A 17,280-nucleotide genomic window follows, 5' to 3' on the forward strand; every position below is an offset into this window, starting at 1 on the left:
AATTCTGGGGTGAGAAGAGCAGACACTCAATAAGTAATGAATGCTTCAAAAGGTATTCCCATTTCTCTCTAGAAAATTGTCAACATGGAAAATTGCCATGCCCTCAAAAAAAAAAAAAAAAAGAAAGCCAAGCTTCTCTTCTAGCTGTCATGCAGTTAATGCAATCAACCCCACTGTCCCTGTCCTCACTCAGCACGGCTGCAATATGTATCTTCCATTCACACCCAGATCTCCACTTTATACTGTGAAACAGAGGGAAAGGCACTTTTTAGCCAAGATGGTGGAGGTAAAGGAAAAGCCAGTTGGTACCAACAGGTCTGCTTTAGAAATGTGGCAAGGATGAGTAAGAAGGAGACAACAGGTTATATAATCTGTGTTCCCGTACATTTTGACTCTTTAAATAGTCAAAAATTGTGAGGACCAAAATACACTTGAATTCTGAATGCTGCCTTCAGTCCTTGCACTTCTAGCCATACGGTATTAAATAAAATCCTCACGGGGGACAGTTTTGCATCACTCCCTGGAGCTTTGCAGAATATAGTGCACATTATAGACATCAATGCTCCATCCTGTAGGCAACCTGCTCTTCAGATACTCTCAGCAAGCAAAGCCCCATATCACAGGGTCTAATGGGAACCATAAAAGGATGAAAGGAAGGAATAATTAAGGAGATAATTAATGGTTAAGTCCATCACTGGTATTTCTGTGATTGTTTTCATTTGTTTAAGTGGCACATAATCAAGGCTGCAAAATTTAGGAACTGAAAAGCAAGTCATTTAAAGCATCATTTAGCAAACAGATAAGCACATTAACTATGTGTAGCCACTTCTTTAACATAAAACTATAGTGTATGCTTTTTAGTGGTAAGTTTATAGAATTTGATATTGTACATTTACTATTATTATGGTTGAAAGTGCTGTTAATTTTTAATTACACTCGATTCATGCAGTAGCAGAAGGATACTTTCTAAATTAGTCAAAAATAACAGTGTAAAGACCTGATGTTGGCATCCATTACTGATAAATCTAAAAAAAAAAAACTTTTAGAAGGCAAAGATGAATAGAAATCAAACATACAATTTCCTCTCTTTTACCTAATTTTCCTTCATCAGATTCTAAACATTTAGTCTGTGTACTGTACTGAAAGCTTCTTGTCTTGAAAAAATATATAAGGCTAATGAGGCTAAGCTCAATGAATTATTTTTCATATCCAAACAATAACATCAAGCATGCTAGATTGATCACTATTAATATCTGTAAATCTTGATGGTTCTACCTTCAAGATACATCCAGAAACCAGCCACTTTCCATCACCTTGACTACTGCAATCGCCTCTAACACATCTCCCTACCGCCTCCATTGCCTTCTCCCTGCCTTACTCTCCAAATAGCAGCCATCCAATCATGTCACTCTCCCTGTGCCTCTCTTTGTCATTTGACAGCCACCACTCAGTCTCAATCCATTCCTTCAGTCACACTGGCTTCCTGGGTATTATTAGAAACATCCTGGCACAGCTATTTCTCTGGTCTTGCCAAGGCCTGTTCCTCCAGGTAACCCAAAGTTCACATCCTTGCTTCTTTCATGACTTTGCCCAGATATCACATTAGCAGCAGGTCTCTGGCAACTTTCAACATAACTCTACATATATGTTAGCATTCCTCATTGCCCTTCCCATCTTTATTTTTCAACATACTATTGATCACATTTAAAACAATTTAAAATATTTTTATTCATTGTCTGTTTTTTTTTTCTCTCAATGTAAACCCCAAAAGGTCAGGGATTATTTATTTATTTATTAATGTCATTTGTTTATTTATTTTTATTTTTTAAATTTTTTTACATCATTTTTCATTTGTGCACAATGGATGCATTTTCATCTTGGTTATAGTCCCCATACAATTCCCACCTCCCCCTTATTTTGATCCTACTCCCTCCTCCCCCGCCCCTATAGTGTGTCTCTGGTTTATTGTTGCTTGTTGATTTTGATTTTTACTTCCTGCACTGCTGGTGGGAGTACAAACTGGTCCAACCACTATGGAGAGCTGTGTGGAGATTCCACAACCTGCTAAAGATGGAGCTTCCATATGATCCAGCAATTACACTCCTAGGTATATACCCAAAGGACACAGAAACGTTAATTCAAAAGGGCACCTGCACCCCTATGTTTATAGCAGCACTGTTTACAATAGGTAAGCTATGCAAACAACCCAAATGCTCAAAAATAGATGACTGGATCAAGAAGATGTGGTACATATACACAATAGAATATTACTCAGCAATCAAAAAAGATAAACTCATGCAATTTGCGGCAACATGGATGGAGCTGGAAGGGATCATGCATAGCAAAATAAGCCAGAAAGCAAAAAAATACCAGATGGTCTCACTCATAGCAGGACTTTAGAAAACCTAAATAAGGGACCAGAAAAAAGAGTAATTATAATAAAGGGATTTTTAAAAAGTGTATTATGCATGTCTGTCTCCTCAACACATAGAACATACCTGCTACATGCTAAGCAAGAAATATTTTTTGAATGAATGAATCTATAGTGAAAACATTACCTATTCATTCCATGTGTAGCTACTAAGTTACTGAGGAAAGTCTTTACTCATGGTTTACATTTAAGAATTATTTAATTAGAGGAAGCAGAGCCCTTAAGAGGCGAGCATAAACCCTAAAGGTCAGCTAGATCTAGGTTTGAGCAATAGTTTCACTACTTACAGGGTATGTGACCTGGTGGATTGTATAAAGTCCCAACCTCAATTTCCTCATGTGTAAAATGACGATAATAAAATTACCTTTCACATAGTCAAAAAAATTGTGAGCACATGAACATAAAATATAATGTAGGACTTACAATAAAAACACAATGTGCATGATTACTATAATAATTAGTATAATAATTGTCCCTTTTTGTTCACTTTTTAGAAAGTTGTTTACAAATATTTATTCTTTTGACCAGGAGAATTAGCTCACAATGTGAGTTGTTTCCTGTTACTTTTACACTTTAAAACACATTTTGATATCTTAAATATTTTGGTTTAAACAGACCTCCCTTAAAGCTAGTATTTATTATGATGCCCTGCTACCAGACATTCTCTACTTAAATTGTAACTATCACCTATCTGCAAGCCACTATTACTATCACCTGTCTGCAAAGGAGCCATTACTTCCTCTGTTTTATGTATAAGGAAAGAGACCCAGCATCATGGAGTGAGTATTCAAATCCTACTTGCTCAACCTCCCAAGTTTAGATCCTTCACTTTGAACTTGAATGTCTTGCCCAGAGCCCTGGAAGTGCATGGAGTATTTGAAGATTCAAAAGATATGGTATAGTTCAAGTAAGGGGCTTAACAGACTTATGATTGGAGATAAGGCTGCACTACTACATTCCATACAGTATGGTGTAGATTTTTAACCTATAGGGTCTGGGAAGACATCAAAGGTGTTAAACTTGGCAATAAGGTTTCACAGAAATCTAAAATGACAGAATTTCTCTGTATTTATTTGTGTCAATGATCATAGTTCAGTATTTAATATGACTATAAAGATATTAAGGGTAATAAATTTCAGATTGGGAAAATATTCAATTTACAACCAGTTAAACAATAGTTTGTTCTATCATAGGCAAAAGTCTCTATTTTTTAATGTAAGTACTGTTACATTGCACATGGTGTCTAAACATTGTCTCTTAAATAGTTAAATAGCTTACCCATCTAAAGTTGTAAGATACATGCAGATGGGAGAATATTTTTACCAGTGATGGTGTACCACTGGAATTCAGAGAGGCAGAATAACTGAGAAGTGGCTTCAGAAGTGCTCAAACTGTTTTGTGTAGAAATATCTCTAGCACTTTAATATCTTCTTGCAAAAGAAGAGTGACTGAGAAAATAAATAATGGGTGATAGATGACTGATTTGATGTTTATTAGAAATGGTCTAAAGAAATCAACTAAATGGTAAGAAAATATGGGTAACTCACTGCTTTATACACGTAACTAATAGTAAGCTTAGTTTCTTAATAAGATATGGAAAATGGCAAGCTTTAAGAACCCACTTTGTTTCTTTAAAATCTTTCAGCCACCGACTCCAGATCTTTTTTTGTCAGCAAATAAAGATATAATGACAATGGTGATTTGAGACTTCCCATAAGTTGATTAAAAGTATCAGAAACCTCTTATGTAATTGAATATAATAACTGTGAAAAAATTAAGTAAAGATTTCCATCATCTGCTTGTAGAAATTAAAGTACCTTTTCCTACATAGATGTTGGTCGCAGGAGTTTCTTCTTGTGTTTTACTATTGGAGAAGCACTGCTGTGTTGACTGAACCTATTAGATATTGATGATCACTTGAGGACAAGTAAAGCCAAATCGATTAAAATAGAATAGCAATCAAAGTAACACAAGTGAAAATAAGGGAATATAAATGCCTAAAATGTCTCTCTCTCTCTATATATATATATATTGCTGAATTAAGTATCACATGAATGTACATGTATATGAGATAAAAGGAGATCCCAGAAAAAATGTGAAAATTGCACCTGACTTTTAAGTGTTTCCAAAGCTAATCATTTCATCTAAGTTTCTTTTTGATGTGGAATTCTATCATAAATATGGCTTGAATTTTCTCTCTATTTGTTTCAGGTAGATATGTGCTATCTCTCCAACTCTTTTTATAAACTATCTGAGAAAATAATTTCTGTCCTCTGTTCTTTCATTTATACCACCCAACACAAAGTTACAAAGAAGATACTTAATGTGATCCCTAAAAATATATAAAGTTTTGAAAATAGTTTGAATCTACCTTTTATGCTTATAACTGAATTCTGCGGAGGAAAATTAAGTTGTTGATGTAATAAATAAAATCAATTATGTGTTTTAATGAACAAAATTTTTTTCGGATACTATCAATGATGATATGTATGAGTTGTAAGTGGGAGTGGTAGCAGATAGAAGGGGAATGAAGAGATAGGGAAAAGAGTTAATATAGATCCTAAGCCACAAGTAAAATTTTCATCAGACCTCAAAGACATTCTGTTCTCTATTCTTTGCTGAAAATTATTCCCAAGATCCCAAATTGAGAGAACTATCACAACATTAAATTATGCAATAATCCTGGGGTATCTGAAGCCACTGAACTAACACACATATATTAAATCTTTTTTTAATTTAAAATTAATAAATGAAATTAAAGGTGAGTCAAAGTTTGTACAGCTCATTTTAAGAATTACAATATGGAAAGTAAATACACTGCTGTGTGGGAATACATAGCTTATCTGTCACTGATAGCTAATGAATTCCTTCCTATTAAAATTTAATTGAAAATCTTCAATGATATTTAAGCTTTCACAGAAGTGTAAACTGTGGTGACTACAATTCACAATGCATTTAAAACAATTATTCTTTATCATTAAAGTTAATAATATGCACATTAACCTCTTATGTAGTCTAAATCAATATTATAGTTTAAAAAATATGACCTCTGGACAGCTTTGTCTAAATATTGATTTCATTGTCATTTGTATAAGGTATCAAACAAATTACATGCTGCGCTAATATCATTAATGCTGCCCCCACAGAGCCTCTGACTTTATAGGTTCTTATAATACAGGACATGACATTACAAAAACGTTGAGGACATCACAAATTATAATTGCCAAATGGACAAAATTTAACTGTAGCGGAGCAGGATTGCTGTAAACAGATAACTTCTAAATCCTTTACTCTCCATGGACAGAAAAAAATACTGCTGCTTAACAGGCAGATTGGTTGTTGAGGTTAAGTTTCAAATAGCAGGATTTTTTTCTGCCTCAGAGGGTTTAATTTACCATCTTGTGATACTTTAGATATTTCAGAAGAGATTATTAAATCAGATTAAAATGTTGTAGTTCTGCGATAAGGCAGTTTAGAATTGTCTATTACAAGTTACTAGTGAGATAGATGAGTTGGAAAATATGTGCTTAAAAGTCAAGAGGGTGGGTGAACCTTTTAAATGGTCATTATAGAACTGAATAAAAACTGATTTAGGGATGGACATGCACCGCTCATAATTAGCAGTTATACTATTATTATTGCAAAAAAATCACTGCAAATTGAAATACAAGTTATGTAATGTGCTCTTTTACTTTTCTCAGGTTCTCAATTGCTATGAATCACACTTGTTAATATCATCCAGATAATATCTAACTCACTTAAATTTGGTTTTAATTTTTAAAATTGTACTTACTTTTTGTTTTCAATAAAACTTTTTAGAAAAGACATGGTCATGATCTTGACACTGAGACTGTGGGTGCTATTTATATTTAAAATGTTCCCTTCAAATCTCTTCTAGGTAAAAGTGACCCATTTTGTGTAGTTGAACTGAACAATGATAGGCTACTGACACATACTGTCTACAAAAATCTCAATCCTGAGTGGAACAAAGTCTTCACATTGTAAGTAGTCATTACTTTAAGCTCATTTCAAAAGTGACCTAAATGATATTTATTTTTGAGATTTTGTGTGTGTTTATTTTTAACCAATTAACAACTCAATCTTTCTGGACTGACTACTAGTAAATGAATTTCAGAATCACATTACCTTCCTGATAGTGAAATCTGGGCAGGGTATATGCCTTTTTTGTTTTCATAGTTATTTCTTTAAACCTTGCTTTTTGTATGATTTGACTAAGAATTTTGCTCCCATTAACTGAATTGCCATCCTGCTTCTTCCTTTTATACTTTCTATTGAAATTCTCCCCAATTGCACTGACACCAAGGAGGACAAAGCTCTATTTGTTCCATTGCTCAAATCAGCAAACAATTCGGTCTCAAATTTGGCAGATGCTTTATTTTTGGTTTGTTGCATTTTCGCACAATAAGAATATTAAGTATTGTCCTGGTTGCCTAAACACCCTTTGGGTTAATTTTCCTTTTGTTTTAAAAAGTTTGTGAATCTTTTTTATCATGCATTGTAAAAGCTGCCAAAGCTACACTGTGGTATCTCCTAAGCTAGCTTTTTTTTTTTCAAACTGGACTTTAGAAATGAACTCTGAACAAAGGAAAACTCTCCAAACAGAAGTACTTCTTAAAAGTTTTCTAACATAGCTTTATTTTTTTGTATATGAAAAACTACTAAATTCCTCATTAATTTCTTATAATGTCTCTGCTTAAGAGCCAGTAACTAATCAGCTTTAATTATCTGACCAATTTATCTTTAAGGAATTCCACATTTTTATAAGAGATGAAAGCCTGGTCAGGGGACCTACACTCCTAAGAAGATTGTGGAGAGTGTTTGTCTCTGGAATGCGTAATTGAATGAATAGGTTTGATTATTATCAAAGCCATTAATTGATTGTGCCCTGATAAAGCCTCTTCTCACATGTGGTTGTGGTCTTTCTGTAATGAATACATTCATTTTTTTGTTTTCTCTTAATTCATGTTTTCTTGGTGGACAGTTTGATCAAAGAATAAATGCTGTCAACAATTGGGGCTTATTTTCCAGAAACAAAATTATGAAGAGCTCGCACGGTTATTTATTAACATATGTTGTCTTTGGAACATAATGGAACATTACTTAATTTCTAAATCCCAGGGTGGTACAATAGCTATCAGTGTTACATTTTGTCCATTCTGTTTTCTGTGTTGATTAATTTTTGCTATAAACCTAACAGTAATAAGTAAATGTTTTGGTGAGGGTTGTAAACAAAAAAATAGATGTACTATGATTATAAAAAAGAGAAAAACTATATGAAATATACTGTTACTCTTGCTGATGGTAAACTTTGTAGTGTTCTATGTGAGGGTTAATAAAAAGATAGGAATCATTGTGATAATAAGAAGAAGGCAAAGACTGAAAATAATCAGTGCCAATCACTGATGGTTTGTGGGTTGTTTTTTGTTGTTGTTTTTTTAAAACTTATTCTGCACCCATCCAAATGGGAAACTATGTTTTATTAAAAATTATAACAAAATTACAATTATATGCAAAGGTCCTGGTAATAGAACCATCACTGTAATTTGCTAAGGTGCATTGTGGGAAATTCTGTCAGATACCAGGCTGCCTTATGTGTGTATGTATGCAAATAGCCACATAAAAACACATACACACAGAATCAGCTGGGGCTATCTAAATTTGCAAAAGCATTTTTGTTCTTTCCCCCCACTGATGAAGTCTTTTTTCCTTATGTATTTTTATTATGCAGCAACATTAAAGATATCCATTCAGTTCTTGAAGTGACAGTTTATGATGAAGATCGGGATCGAAGTGCTGACTTTCTGGGCAAAGTTGCTATACCATTGCTGTCTGTAAGTTTTTATTCACCTGACACACTGCTCTGTATTGCTTTTGCTCAAGGAAAGAAAAAAAAAAAAAAAAAACCTCAGCTCTATATCTGTCATTTCTCAACCAAGGTCTGTAATAAGAACACTAAAAATTTTAACATACTCAATTCACGGCCATGTTGAATCCCATGATAGTTAATTTTTCCTGACAGACTTGATCCTGGTAATGAACAGGTACTTGTCAGAATTGCCACAGTTGTTTTGGGTTCTCTGTCAGTTTCAGCAGCTGGGGGTCAAAGGTCACTGAGGGAGTGTATTCAGTGGAGACCGCGAGACAGACGGCTGTCATGTCCTTTTCCCGCAGATTCAAAATGGTGAACAGAAAGCCTACGTCTTGAAAAACAAGCAGCTGACAGGGCCAACAAAGGGGGTCATCTATCTTGAAATAGATGTGATTTTTAATGCTGTAAGTCTTAACTTTGGCTTTTTTGTACTGCTAAAGAGTTCAGTTTCATGAAAGCTTTTGTTCCTGATTTGTAGAGAATTTCTGTCATTCCTCATTTTCTCTAAACCTTGATGTATCCTGGAGAATACGCTTCTGCCACTGCCTGGCACACCCACACTTTCTGTTATAGTTGGCGGCTGCCGCTGCTGCTGTGCTCCGGCTACTACTCGCCGGCATAAGAAATGGAAGAGCATGCATGTGCAACTGTATACATTTATATTTTATGAGCACAGCAGCTAGAACTTTGAAACTTTAGAAATTATTGCAAATTGAACTGCGTGAAAAACTTGTAAACATTTGTTATATATGAATCCATAACAGACACATGTGTTGATGTATAGGTGAAAGCCAGCTTACGAACATTAATACCCAAAGAACAGAAGTACATTGAAGAGGAAAACAGACTCTCTAAACAGGTAAAAAGCAAAGAAAGATTAATCCCTCTGGGAAGACCTGATTATATCTGTAAAACATCTAAGTAAATTCAAATAAACTTTGGAGGTATGGAGGGGGGAAGACTGGAATTTATGATCATCTACTACTTATGTGAAATGGCTCTTTCTTTTTTTCTTTCTTTTTTTCCTTTCCCTTCCTTTAGTTTAAAGATCAAACAAGGACAATACCAAACTAATAAATTGGATGGGGGTGGTCAGAAAAGAAAGGGGATACTGTAGGTGCTGCATAGAATGGATATGTATTCATGCATTACCAAAAGAATGATCATTTTGAACCTAAAATACAATTTGATTGCCATGGAATGTGTAAATGAGAACACCAAAAGCTGAGGTTCAAATATATGTCCAGACCACCCACAGGTATGATGCAGGTGTGTGTAAATCGAGCCCAGCATAAAGATCTTCCCTCTAATCCACAGGAGAGGGGGCTCCATCTTTTAAGGGAAACCTTCCTGTTAATTAGATTTTGACTATGATCTTTCAGAAGTGAACTTTCATTGGCATTTTTAGTTAAAAAAAAAATCAGGCACTCTGATTTTTTCCATCATGAAGGAATTGTAAATTAGGCTTGATATCTTGTAATTAGATTTATAGTTTTTAAATTAGGTTTGATATCAAGTTAAGAAAGATTATTAAGCTACACCTTTAAAAATGTTTACTTCCAATTAGCACAGCTAAAATAAAATGTATTTGCTATGGCTATAAAGTTTACAGAGCTCATTTGTGTGTGATAAAATATTTAATAATTTTCTGTGCTATTAGAAGACTAAAAATATTTTTAATCCAATCAATTCACTATAAACTGTGCAAGCTTTGTTTGTTTAAAGACTCTGAATGGGTTATATACAATGCCTATGTAAGTAGAAATACAGATTACATTTTTCCACAATTACAGATAAAAGTAATAAAAGTAGCTCCTGAAAGAAGGTGATCAGGGGCCAAGAAGAAAAACAAATAGGGAGACTCTTTACTTTGCCTGAAAGGAATTTCAATTTTAACAATTTGTTAAAACTGGTATGCATGTACACGCATCTATATTTACACACATACACTCACACACATATAATTTTTTTTTCCATTTGACCTCAGTAAACTTCACATAGCCATTATTTTTAAAATACCAGATCAGCATTGAAGTTTATTTGGAAGTAACAAAATATTAACCTGCAGACATGATATTTTAACTATTAACATAGAAGTAGGTACATTTTTGAACTATCAGATAAGTGTATGGGCTATCCTTTTATAGTTGTAATAATGCCTCACTTTTAAATTTTTAAAAAGTGTATCAACACTGAATTTCCTTTTTAATAAAAAATTTTGTAAAGCCCTTGGTTACCATAAATTTTTCCTAACTCCACAAATATGAAAAAGAAAATTATTGGTTGAATTTATTGTGGGAAAGAGAGACAGAGGGAGAGAGAGGGAAGAAATGAGAATATGTTAGTAAGAAAGGGAAGATCCTGCTAAAATTGATTTCTATAATGAAACAATATTTGATAGATTTTTCTCTAAGACCTTAAATAAGAGCATTCCAAGTTATTCACTTTGCTTTAAAACATCTTGAAGTCAGAACATCTAAAGACTCTTAATACCACAATAAAATTTAAGGGTTAAAATTATATATTTAAGGTAAACAGTGTATAAGTACCAAAAAAAATGTTTTTAATCTGTTGGTGATTTTGACTTTTAAAGAAATGAGGCCCAACTTACATGATAATATTATTTAAGAAAATATTGCTGGCTAAGAAATTTCTCATATTTCAGTTCTTTTCACCCTCTCCAGAGATACTTCTTTTCCTTTAACTTATGATCCAAACTGCTTGGTATATTCTTACAACTTTGTTAACTTTTGGAATCCTTTTACATCACAAAAAGCTTGGAGAATTTTGTAGACTATCTACTGTTTTTTAATCTTGCAAAGTCTAATAACATTTTCATCTTCCTTACAGCTGCTCCTAAGAAACTTTATCAGAACGAAACGTTGCATCATGGTGCTGGTAAATGCTGCATACTACGTTAATAGTTGCTTTGATTGGGATTCACCCCCAAGGAGCCTCGCTGCTTTTGTGGTATGATCATACTGTATTACTTACATTGTTATTCATTAAATTCAGTAATCATAGCTGCATGTTTCTGTGGCTATAGTAACAGTTATGTTGATGTGGCCATTTAAAAACTCCTATTTTAAGACTTAACTGGACAGATTTGCCGTGGGCAGGAACCTGATGGATTGCTCAAGGTCTGAGTCCAAGAATATATTTCCCCCCTCAGATTTCCGGAATGCAAGACATCTCAGCCAATGTATAATTTTCTCTGTGACAGTTACAAAGTAAAATTCTACATATTGCATAATTCCAAATCCCAATAGCGGAGCCAAGAAAAGTCCTTAGTGTTAAGAAAATTAATAATCTTGACCATCCTCAATTCAATTTTATTCATCCTATAGATATAATTTTCAAAATAGGAGAATCATTGGTAGGATGTTAGTCAGTAATATTTTAATATGTGAATCCATTGGAGTGAATGTGACCTGTTTAAGAGATACTTTATTATTTCTGAGATTTCCAGGTTTTTTTAAAGGTGCAAGTGAGAATTTGATGATCCAAATAGTTCTCTAACAATGTTCATTTTGTAGTCCTTTACTTTGGCTATTTAAAAACTGCTGATGAGACCAACTTGCACAACTAGAAAATTCGAAAGGCTACTTTCCTCTGAGCTTTAGCTGGGATTTTCTGTTCTCACATTATTTTTGCTTATTCAGGATTTCAGTTTGATGTTTAAGTGGAGTTCTTCTTTGAATTCTCTATTGTCATATTTATTATTTTATGAGTACCTTATGCTTCCTTATAGTTGCCAGTTTAGCAGAATATGACTATTATGGGGGCTTAGAAGAGTCTGAATTATAGTAACAAATCAACATTTTAGTATTACCATTCAAATAAATGTATGCACATCTGCTTAGTACTTTGAGCTCTGTCCTCCTCTCAGGCCTTGTATGGGACTTTCATTAATGTCTGAGCACATGGAACAAAGAGTGTGTATATCCTTTTGTGTTGTAAGTTACCAGAAAGTTAGGCAGCCTGCTTCCCATGGACATGTTGTTGTCTCCTTAAAGAAAGCAATTGTCATCATCATTAAGTTTAAGAAAAGAAAATCTGCCTCTCTCAACATTTTTTTATTTGGCTCTTTCACATAATAAATATATCCGGGTACTGTTAAACAAACTTTATTATGATTTTTTTATTAGCCTAGAGGCACTTTGACATTCATGAGGGGAAAATGATACTAAGCTTCTATGTATATTCGATGCCATTACTTCCAGGTTCCAGGGAGCCTTATACCACAGACATAATATTCTACCAAAAAGGTCGTGCTGCCATATTTAATACACTCCTTCCAAAGTCATTCCTCACAGCTGTTTGCAAAATTTGAAAACAGAGGACTCTATGTAATTATATCATTTGTTTGGGAACATTCATTTCAAACATTTTAGTATTGCATTGTGTAGTAAGTCTTCAATAAGCTTCATCTGGCTGCTAGAGATCACTCATATAAAATGAATTCAAGATGGCAGACTTTACAACAATTTCCTTCAGATAAAAAAAAGACTGAAATTCTGAGAAACTTACATATCCATGATAGCACTTGAGTGATTTCACTGTTAAAGGAGTTGAAGTTCACAGGGCAAGACATGTAATAACACCTCTCTTAGTGGTCACTTTCTACAAGTTTGGTCCCATGAAATACAAGCTGAAAAAAGGAGGTAGGACACAAATAAGGTAGGAGAAGGAACTGTTGGCACAGGCAGTGGGAAAAAAAAAAGAAGCCACAAGCCTCAATGTGAATGCATATTAGAAGAAACAATATTTACTGTTTCATTGAAAGAAAAAAGAAGCACTGAATTACATTCTATTGAAAGCAATTAAAACAATGAATAACAAAACCAAACTTCATTTATTGGGAACTGAATTGGGACTTCCATGAGAATGGGAGCACTGCCCTTTTCACCCTGGTCCCCCAGTATCACCTGCGGGGGCTCTAACACTTGCTAGGCTCCCAGTATAAAGGCTGTCTAAATCAATCCACCAATAATGAAAACAATCAATCCAAAAATTTTCTCATGTGGAGAAACCCTTTTATCAATGGTGCTAGTTGAATAAGGGTTTGCTCTAAAAAAGCTAGTTATTAAATGATGACAGGCAGAGCTTAATGCTAACGTAGCAATCTTCTCTAGACCTTTTAAATTCTAAACTATTTCATATCCTCTACCAATCATCAATTTCAACCTCAGATTAAATTCCATCATAAAAGATTCATATATAATAATATAACTAGTATTTATTAGGCATTTACATGCTGGAAAAATTTTTTCAGGCAATAGTGCATGAAAGTGCTTTTCATGTATTAACAAATTTGATATTCTCAATAATGTTATGAGATACTGTTATTTTCCCAATATACAGAGGAAGAAACTGAGGCATAGAAAAGTTAAGTGCCATGCCCAAAGCCAGCAGATATCATTCCCTTTCCAAAAGAGCATTTAATTTATGTACCTTGTAATCATAAGAACATAACAACTCAGGGGGAAAAAAGCCCATAGAATTTTTATTCGTGTTGCAGATATTAAATGATGTGAGTATTTAAAAGTGAAATCTATCAAAGATCTCATTGCATAACCAAAGCCTTTTTAGGGCAGTTTATTGAAAAGAACTGCTTTCCATTAGGAGAAGAGTATGAGCAGCACCCCATTGTTACAAACATATTGTTCCCATCATTCCCTGTTGATGGATCACAGGTCTATTATTATAATATTGGTTCCACTTGGCCCACTTTTTCATAAATGCAGCTGCCTCATGGAGCACATGCATTTGTGCCATTATGTGCCTTGGTTTTAGGCCCAGATCAGTAAACTTTATAATGCTTAAGTGCCTTTTTTTCTATTCCATTTGATTTTTCTTTTCTAATTTACTATCCAAAAATAAATGTGGAATAATGAAATAAAAATGAAAGAAACAATCATTTTTTTGGTCCCAATTTCAATTAAAGTAGAAAGCGCAGGAAACGCAGGGTTAGAGCTGCTCTGGCCTTTTCGACACTGCCTGTGTCCTGTGGGGAAGATTCAAGGTCGACTGATGATATTAGAAGCTGAAATCAGTCTGGAAGGTGATGGATAAAATATAAGCAAACACCTTCCTGGGAATATCATTGTTTTTGTGAGCTATGAATTAGGTTTTTAAATTTTACTATGAATATTGTATGCCTGGGAGAGAACACAGACGTATGTAGTACATAAGGCACTGCTTGTCTCCTGGAATCATCTATTGTAGACGTGGAAATGTCTCATAAATTGGGTCTAATTTTCATCAGGCTCTTGACCAGACATTTGTGTTCTTGTGGATGTCAGTGGGTACAACATAGGGGGAAAAAGTGTACATTCTCTCTTTCTTTTCAGTACTGTCATTTCTCACTGTAATGAGGACAAAAATAATTGGACAACTGAGCTATCAGTAAAAGGACACACTTCCGTGTGCGTCAAAGAATTATTTTACAGGACAAACTTTAATCTTTAAATGTGATTGTAGATAATTTGTGGTACCATCTGTCCATTTGGAATTGTTTTAGCCTTTTCTGTCGTTATACAGTAAGTGCTGCTGTGTTTAACATTAACATTTGATATTTTACACATTTAATTTCTGTTCTGCTGTGTGGTCCTTAGGGAACAGAGCGCTAGTGCTACATGAGAGAGACAAAGTATTGATCAGTTAACATTTCAGCTACATTTATGTATGTCGCAAAATTAATGAAAATGCCAGACAAAAATGTCAGAGTGCACAAAAAGGTAGAATTTAAATTTGGTAGTTTAATGAAAAGTTTAAGATGTGCATTATCAAAAATGTCCTGTTGCCTTTAAAGTACAATTCCTAACAGAATAACTAAAGGGAGACACATATTTTACTTAGAGGAACAATGAACATGAATTATGAAGGGATGTCAGATCCTCAAAGTACCTTGTGTTCCAAAATGGCATGTTTGAATGCTTAACTATTACTCATAAAATACATTTGTTTCTGCTCATATCTGGAGGGCTATTGGCTTCGACTCTCTGCTGACCAGCCTACGAGACAGGCGTCCTACTGAGATTCTCCCCCTAGGTTTGCCTTGGTATCCATGTGTTCCTTTTGTGTCAAAACTGAGAATTCCCTCTATAGCAATTCATCGAGGCCACTCTGCTTCATTATTTTCCCTTCCTGGGACCTTTTCAAATGCCTGGTTTTCCTTTGCTCCCAGATAATTTGTGCTCCACCTTCATTCAATCTCCATTTTAGTAAAGGATCACACTCGGGACAACAGCTACTCTCAGAAAAGCTGGTCCATTATGCAGGAAAAGAGAAAAAACAGAGATGATGTATGCAAAGAATGACATGAGGCAGCTCTGTATAGCCAAATGATAAAAAAAAAAATAAAAAGGGAGGAAGCACAGGCAAGAAGGAGAAACTGAACTTGCAGAGAAGGGAATATAATACAACGATCTGAAGACAATAGGCTCTCAAGGATACCTTATCAAGTACTTCCTCTGTAAAAAGATGGCTGCTATTAAACAACATATGGAATTTTTTTAAAAAATTTTACAAACAAAAAGGAGATTTTAAGCATCCTTCTTGTTCAAGGACTAAAATGGGATTATTGTTTAAGAAGAAGTAGCAATGTGAAAACAAAGAAATGTCTATGTCACCTATGGTTCCAGTGTTAGCATTCATATTACTAAATATAAGGCACTGGACATACGGAAGGTAACTGTAAGTTTCCAACAAAAATTACTATTTAAAAAATTTTAGAGACACCTAGTAATAACACACTAATAAAAAATATGCTTCAAGAGATAACAATTTTCAGATGATTTTTATAGATTTTTTTTGGTTCTTGCTACAGTTATTTTTTTAGTGCTAGCAGAAAAATTGGAAATGTTCCAGATGTAATTTTTGTTACATTCCCCACAACAGAAGGAGCCCCCAAAGTCAAAGAAACAAGTCCAAAAGCAAAATTATCTCTTACTGATGGCTCTATCCTTACATTCTTGAATTTTCCTACAATTATGAAAATGTAAACTTCCAACTTCTTCTGTCTACTCTTCTTCATTCATGCTTTACTCTGACATAAACACTTATTAAGGTTACTAAACAGTACTTCCAATTTAACTGATACAAATTTTAAAGATACATTAAAGTAGAAGTCTATATAGGAATTCATTAATTTATAAGGTTATATGCCTCCAAATTTGCCTAAAATTCCTTTTACAAAGAGTATTGAAACTTAGAAGAATATAGTGCTACAATGTTCTTTTGAGCAAATATATTGCATGCCTAATTCAAATGACCATGCTAATACTCAAGTTCATACTCCCAAAAAATATTTTCCCCAAATTTATCTGAATTCCCAGGAAGAAAAAAATTATTCAAACATTGGCCTATGAAAAATAAGATTTTCTTAAGAGGTAGCTTTCATAAAACATTCTATATAAATTCTTGCAAATGTGTAAAAGATCCCCAAATTTTAAGTAATTATTTTGATTGATCACTATTAGCTGAAATCAACTCTGAATCTTAGGAAATGCAGCAAATCTGATATTCATGGACCAAGCATTTTGACTAGATTTCCTTAATATATCCTAAGTTCTAGTTATAGACCTACTAAATGTATAGTTTTTGTTTTGTCATTGTTTATATATATACATATACACATATGCACACATATATACACATAAATATACATATACATGTGTGTGTATATAAATCAATACTTCCTCATGTGAGCACTTGGTTCTCTTTAAATAGTTCAAAACCCTTTTTTGTTTGTTATTTTAATAGATGTCAACAAAAGAGTCTCCTGCTCTTTGGAGGGAGAAAATCACATATGCCAGAGAGACTTGAAGTCTCTGACAGGCTTATTTCTCCTAAATTTTATTTTACATTTACAAAAAGCATTTAATACTTAAAGCATATCACGCACAGGTTTTTGATTGTCTCTGCCTCTCCTCCTTTGTCCTTTACAACAAGAAAC

The 17,280-nt window shown here is 33.9% G+C and overlaps 1 protein-coding gene across 16 annotated transcripts in view; it reads left to right on the forward strand.

The window, feature by feature from the left end:
• Positions 1–17,280, forward strand: part of MCTP1 (multiple C2 and transmembrane domain containing 1) — a gene marked incomplete at both ends in the record, with an annotated part of 477,275 nt that overhangs the window by 315,556 nt on the left and 144,439 nt on the right. For 13 of the 16 annotated variants that reach the window (XM_084233956.1, XM_084233964.1, XM_084233965.1 and 10 more), the window contains 5 exons: positions 6,330–6,432; positions 8,181–8,283; positions 8,624–8,725; positions 9,106–9,180; positions 11,172–11,291. The exons of 1 other annotated variant lie outside the window; for it this stretch is intronic. In XM_084233956.1, the coding sequence (XP_084090082.1) occupies positions 6,330–6,432; positions 8,181–8,283; positions 8,624–8,725; positions 9,106–9,180; positions 11,172–11,291 (503 nt within the window). Of the gene's footprint in view, positions 1–6,329; positions 6,433–8,180; positions 8,284–8,623; positions 8,726–9,105; positions 9,181–11,171; positions 11,298–12,210; positions 12,241–17,280 lie in introns of those variants that run through there. 2 more of the 16 variants (XM_084233961.1, XM_084233962.1) reach the window with 2 other exon arrangements.

This window comes from Talpa europaea (genome assembly GCF_964194135.1).
Source record: "Talpa europaea genome assembly, chromosome: 5".
In the NCBI taxonomy this organism is placed as follows: domain Eukaryota; kingdom Metazoa; phylum Chordata; class Mammalia; order Eulipotyphla; family Talpidae; genus Talpa; species Talpa europaea.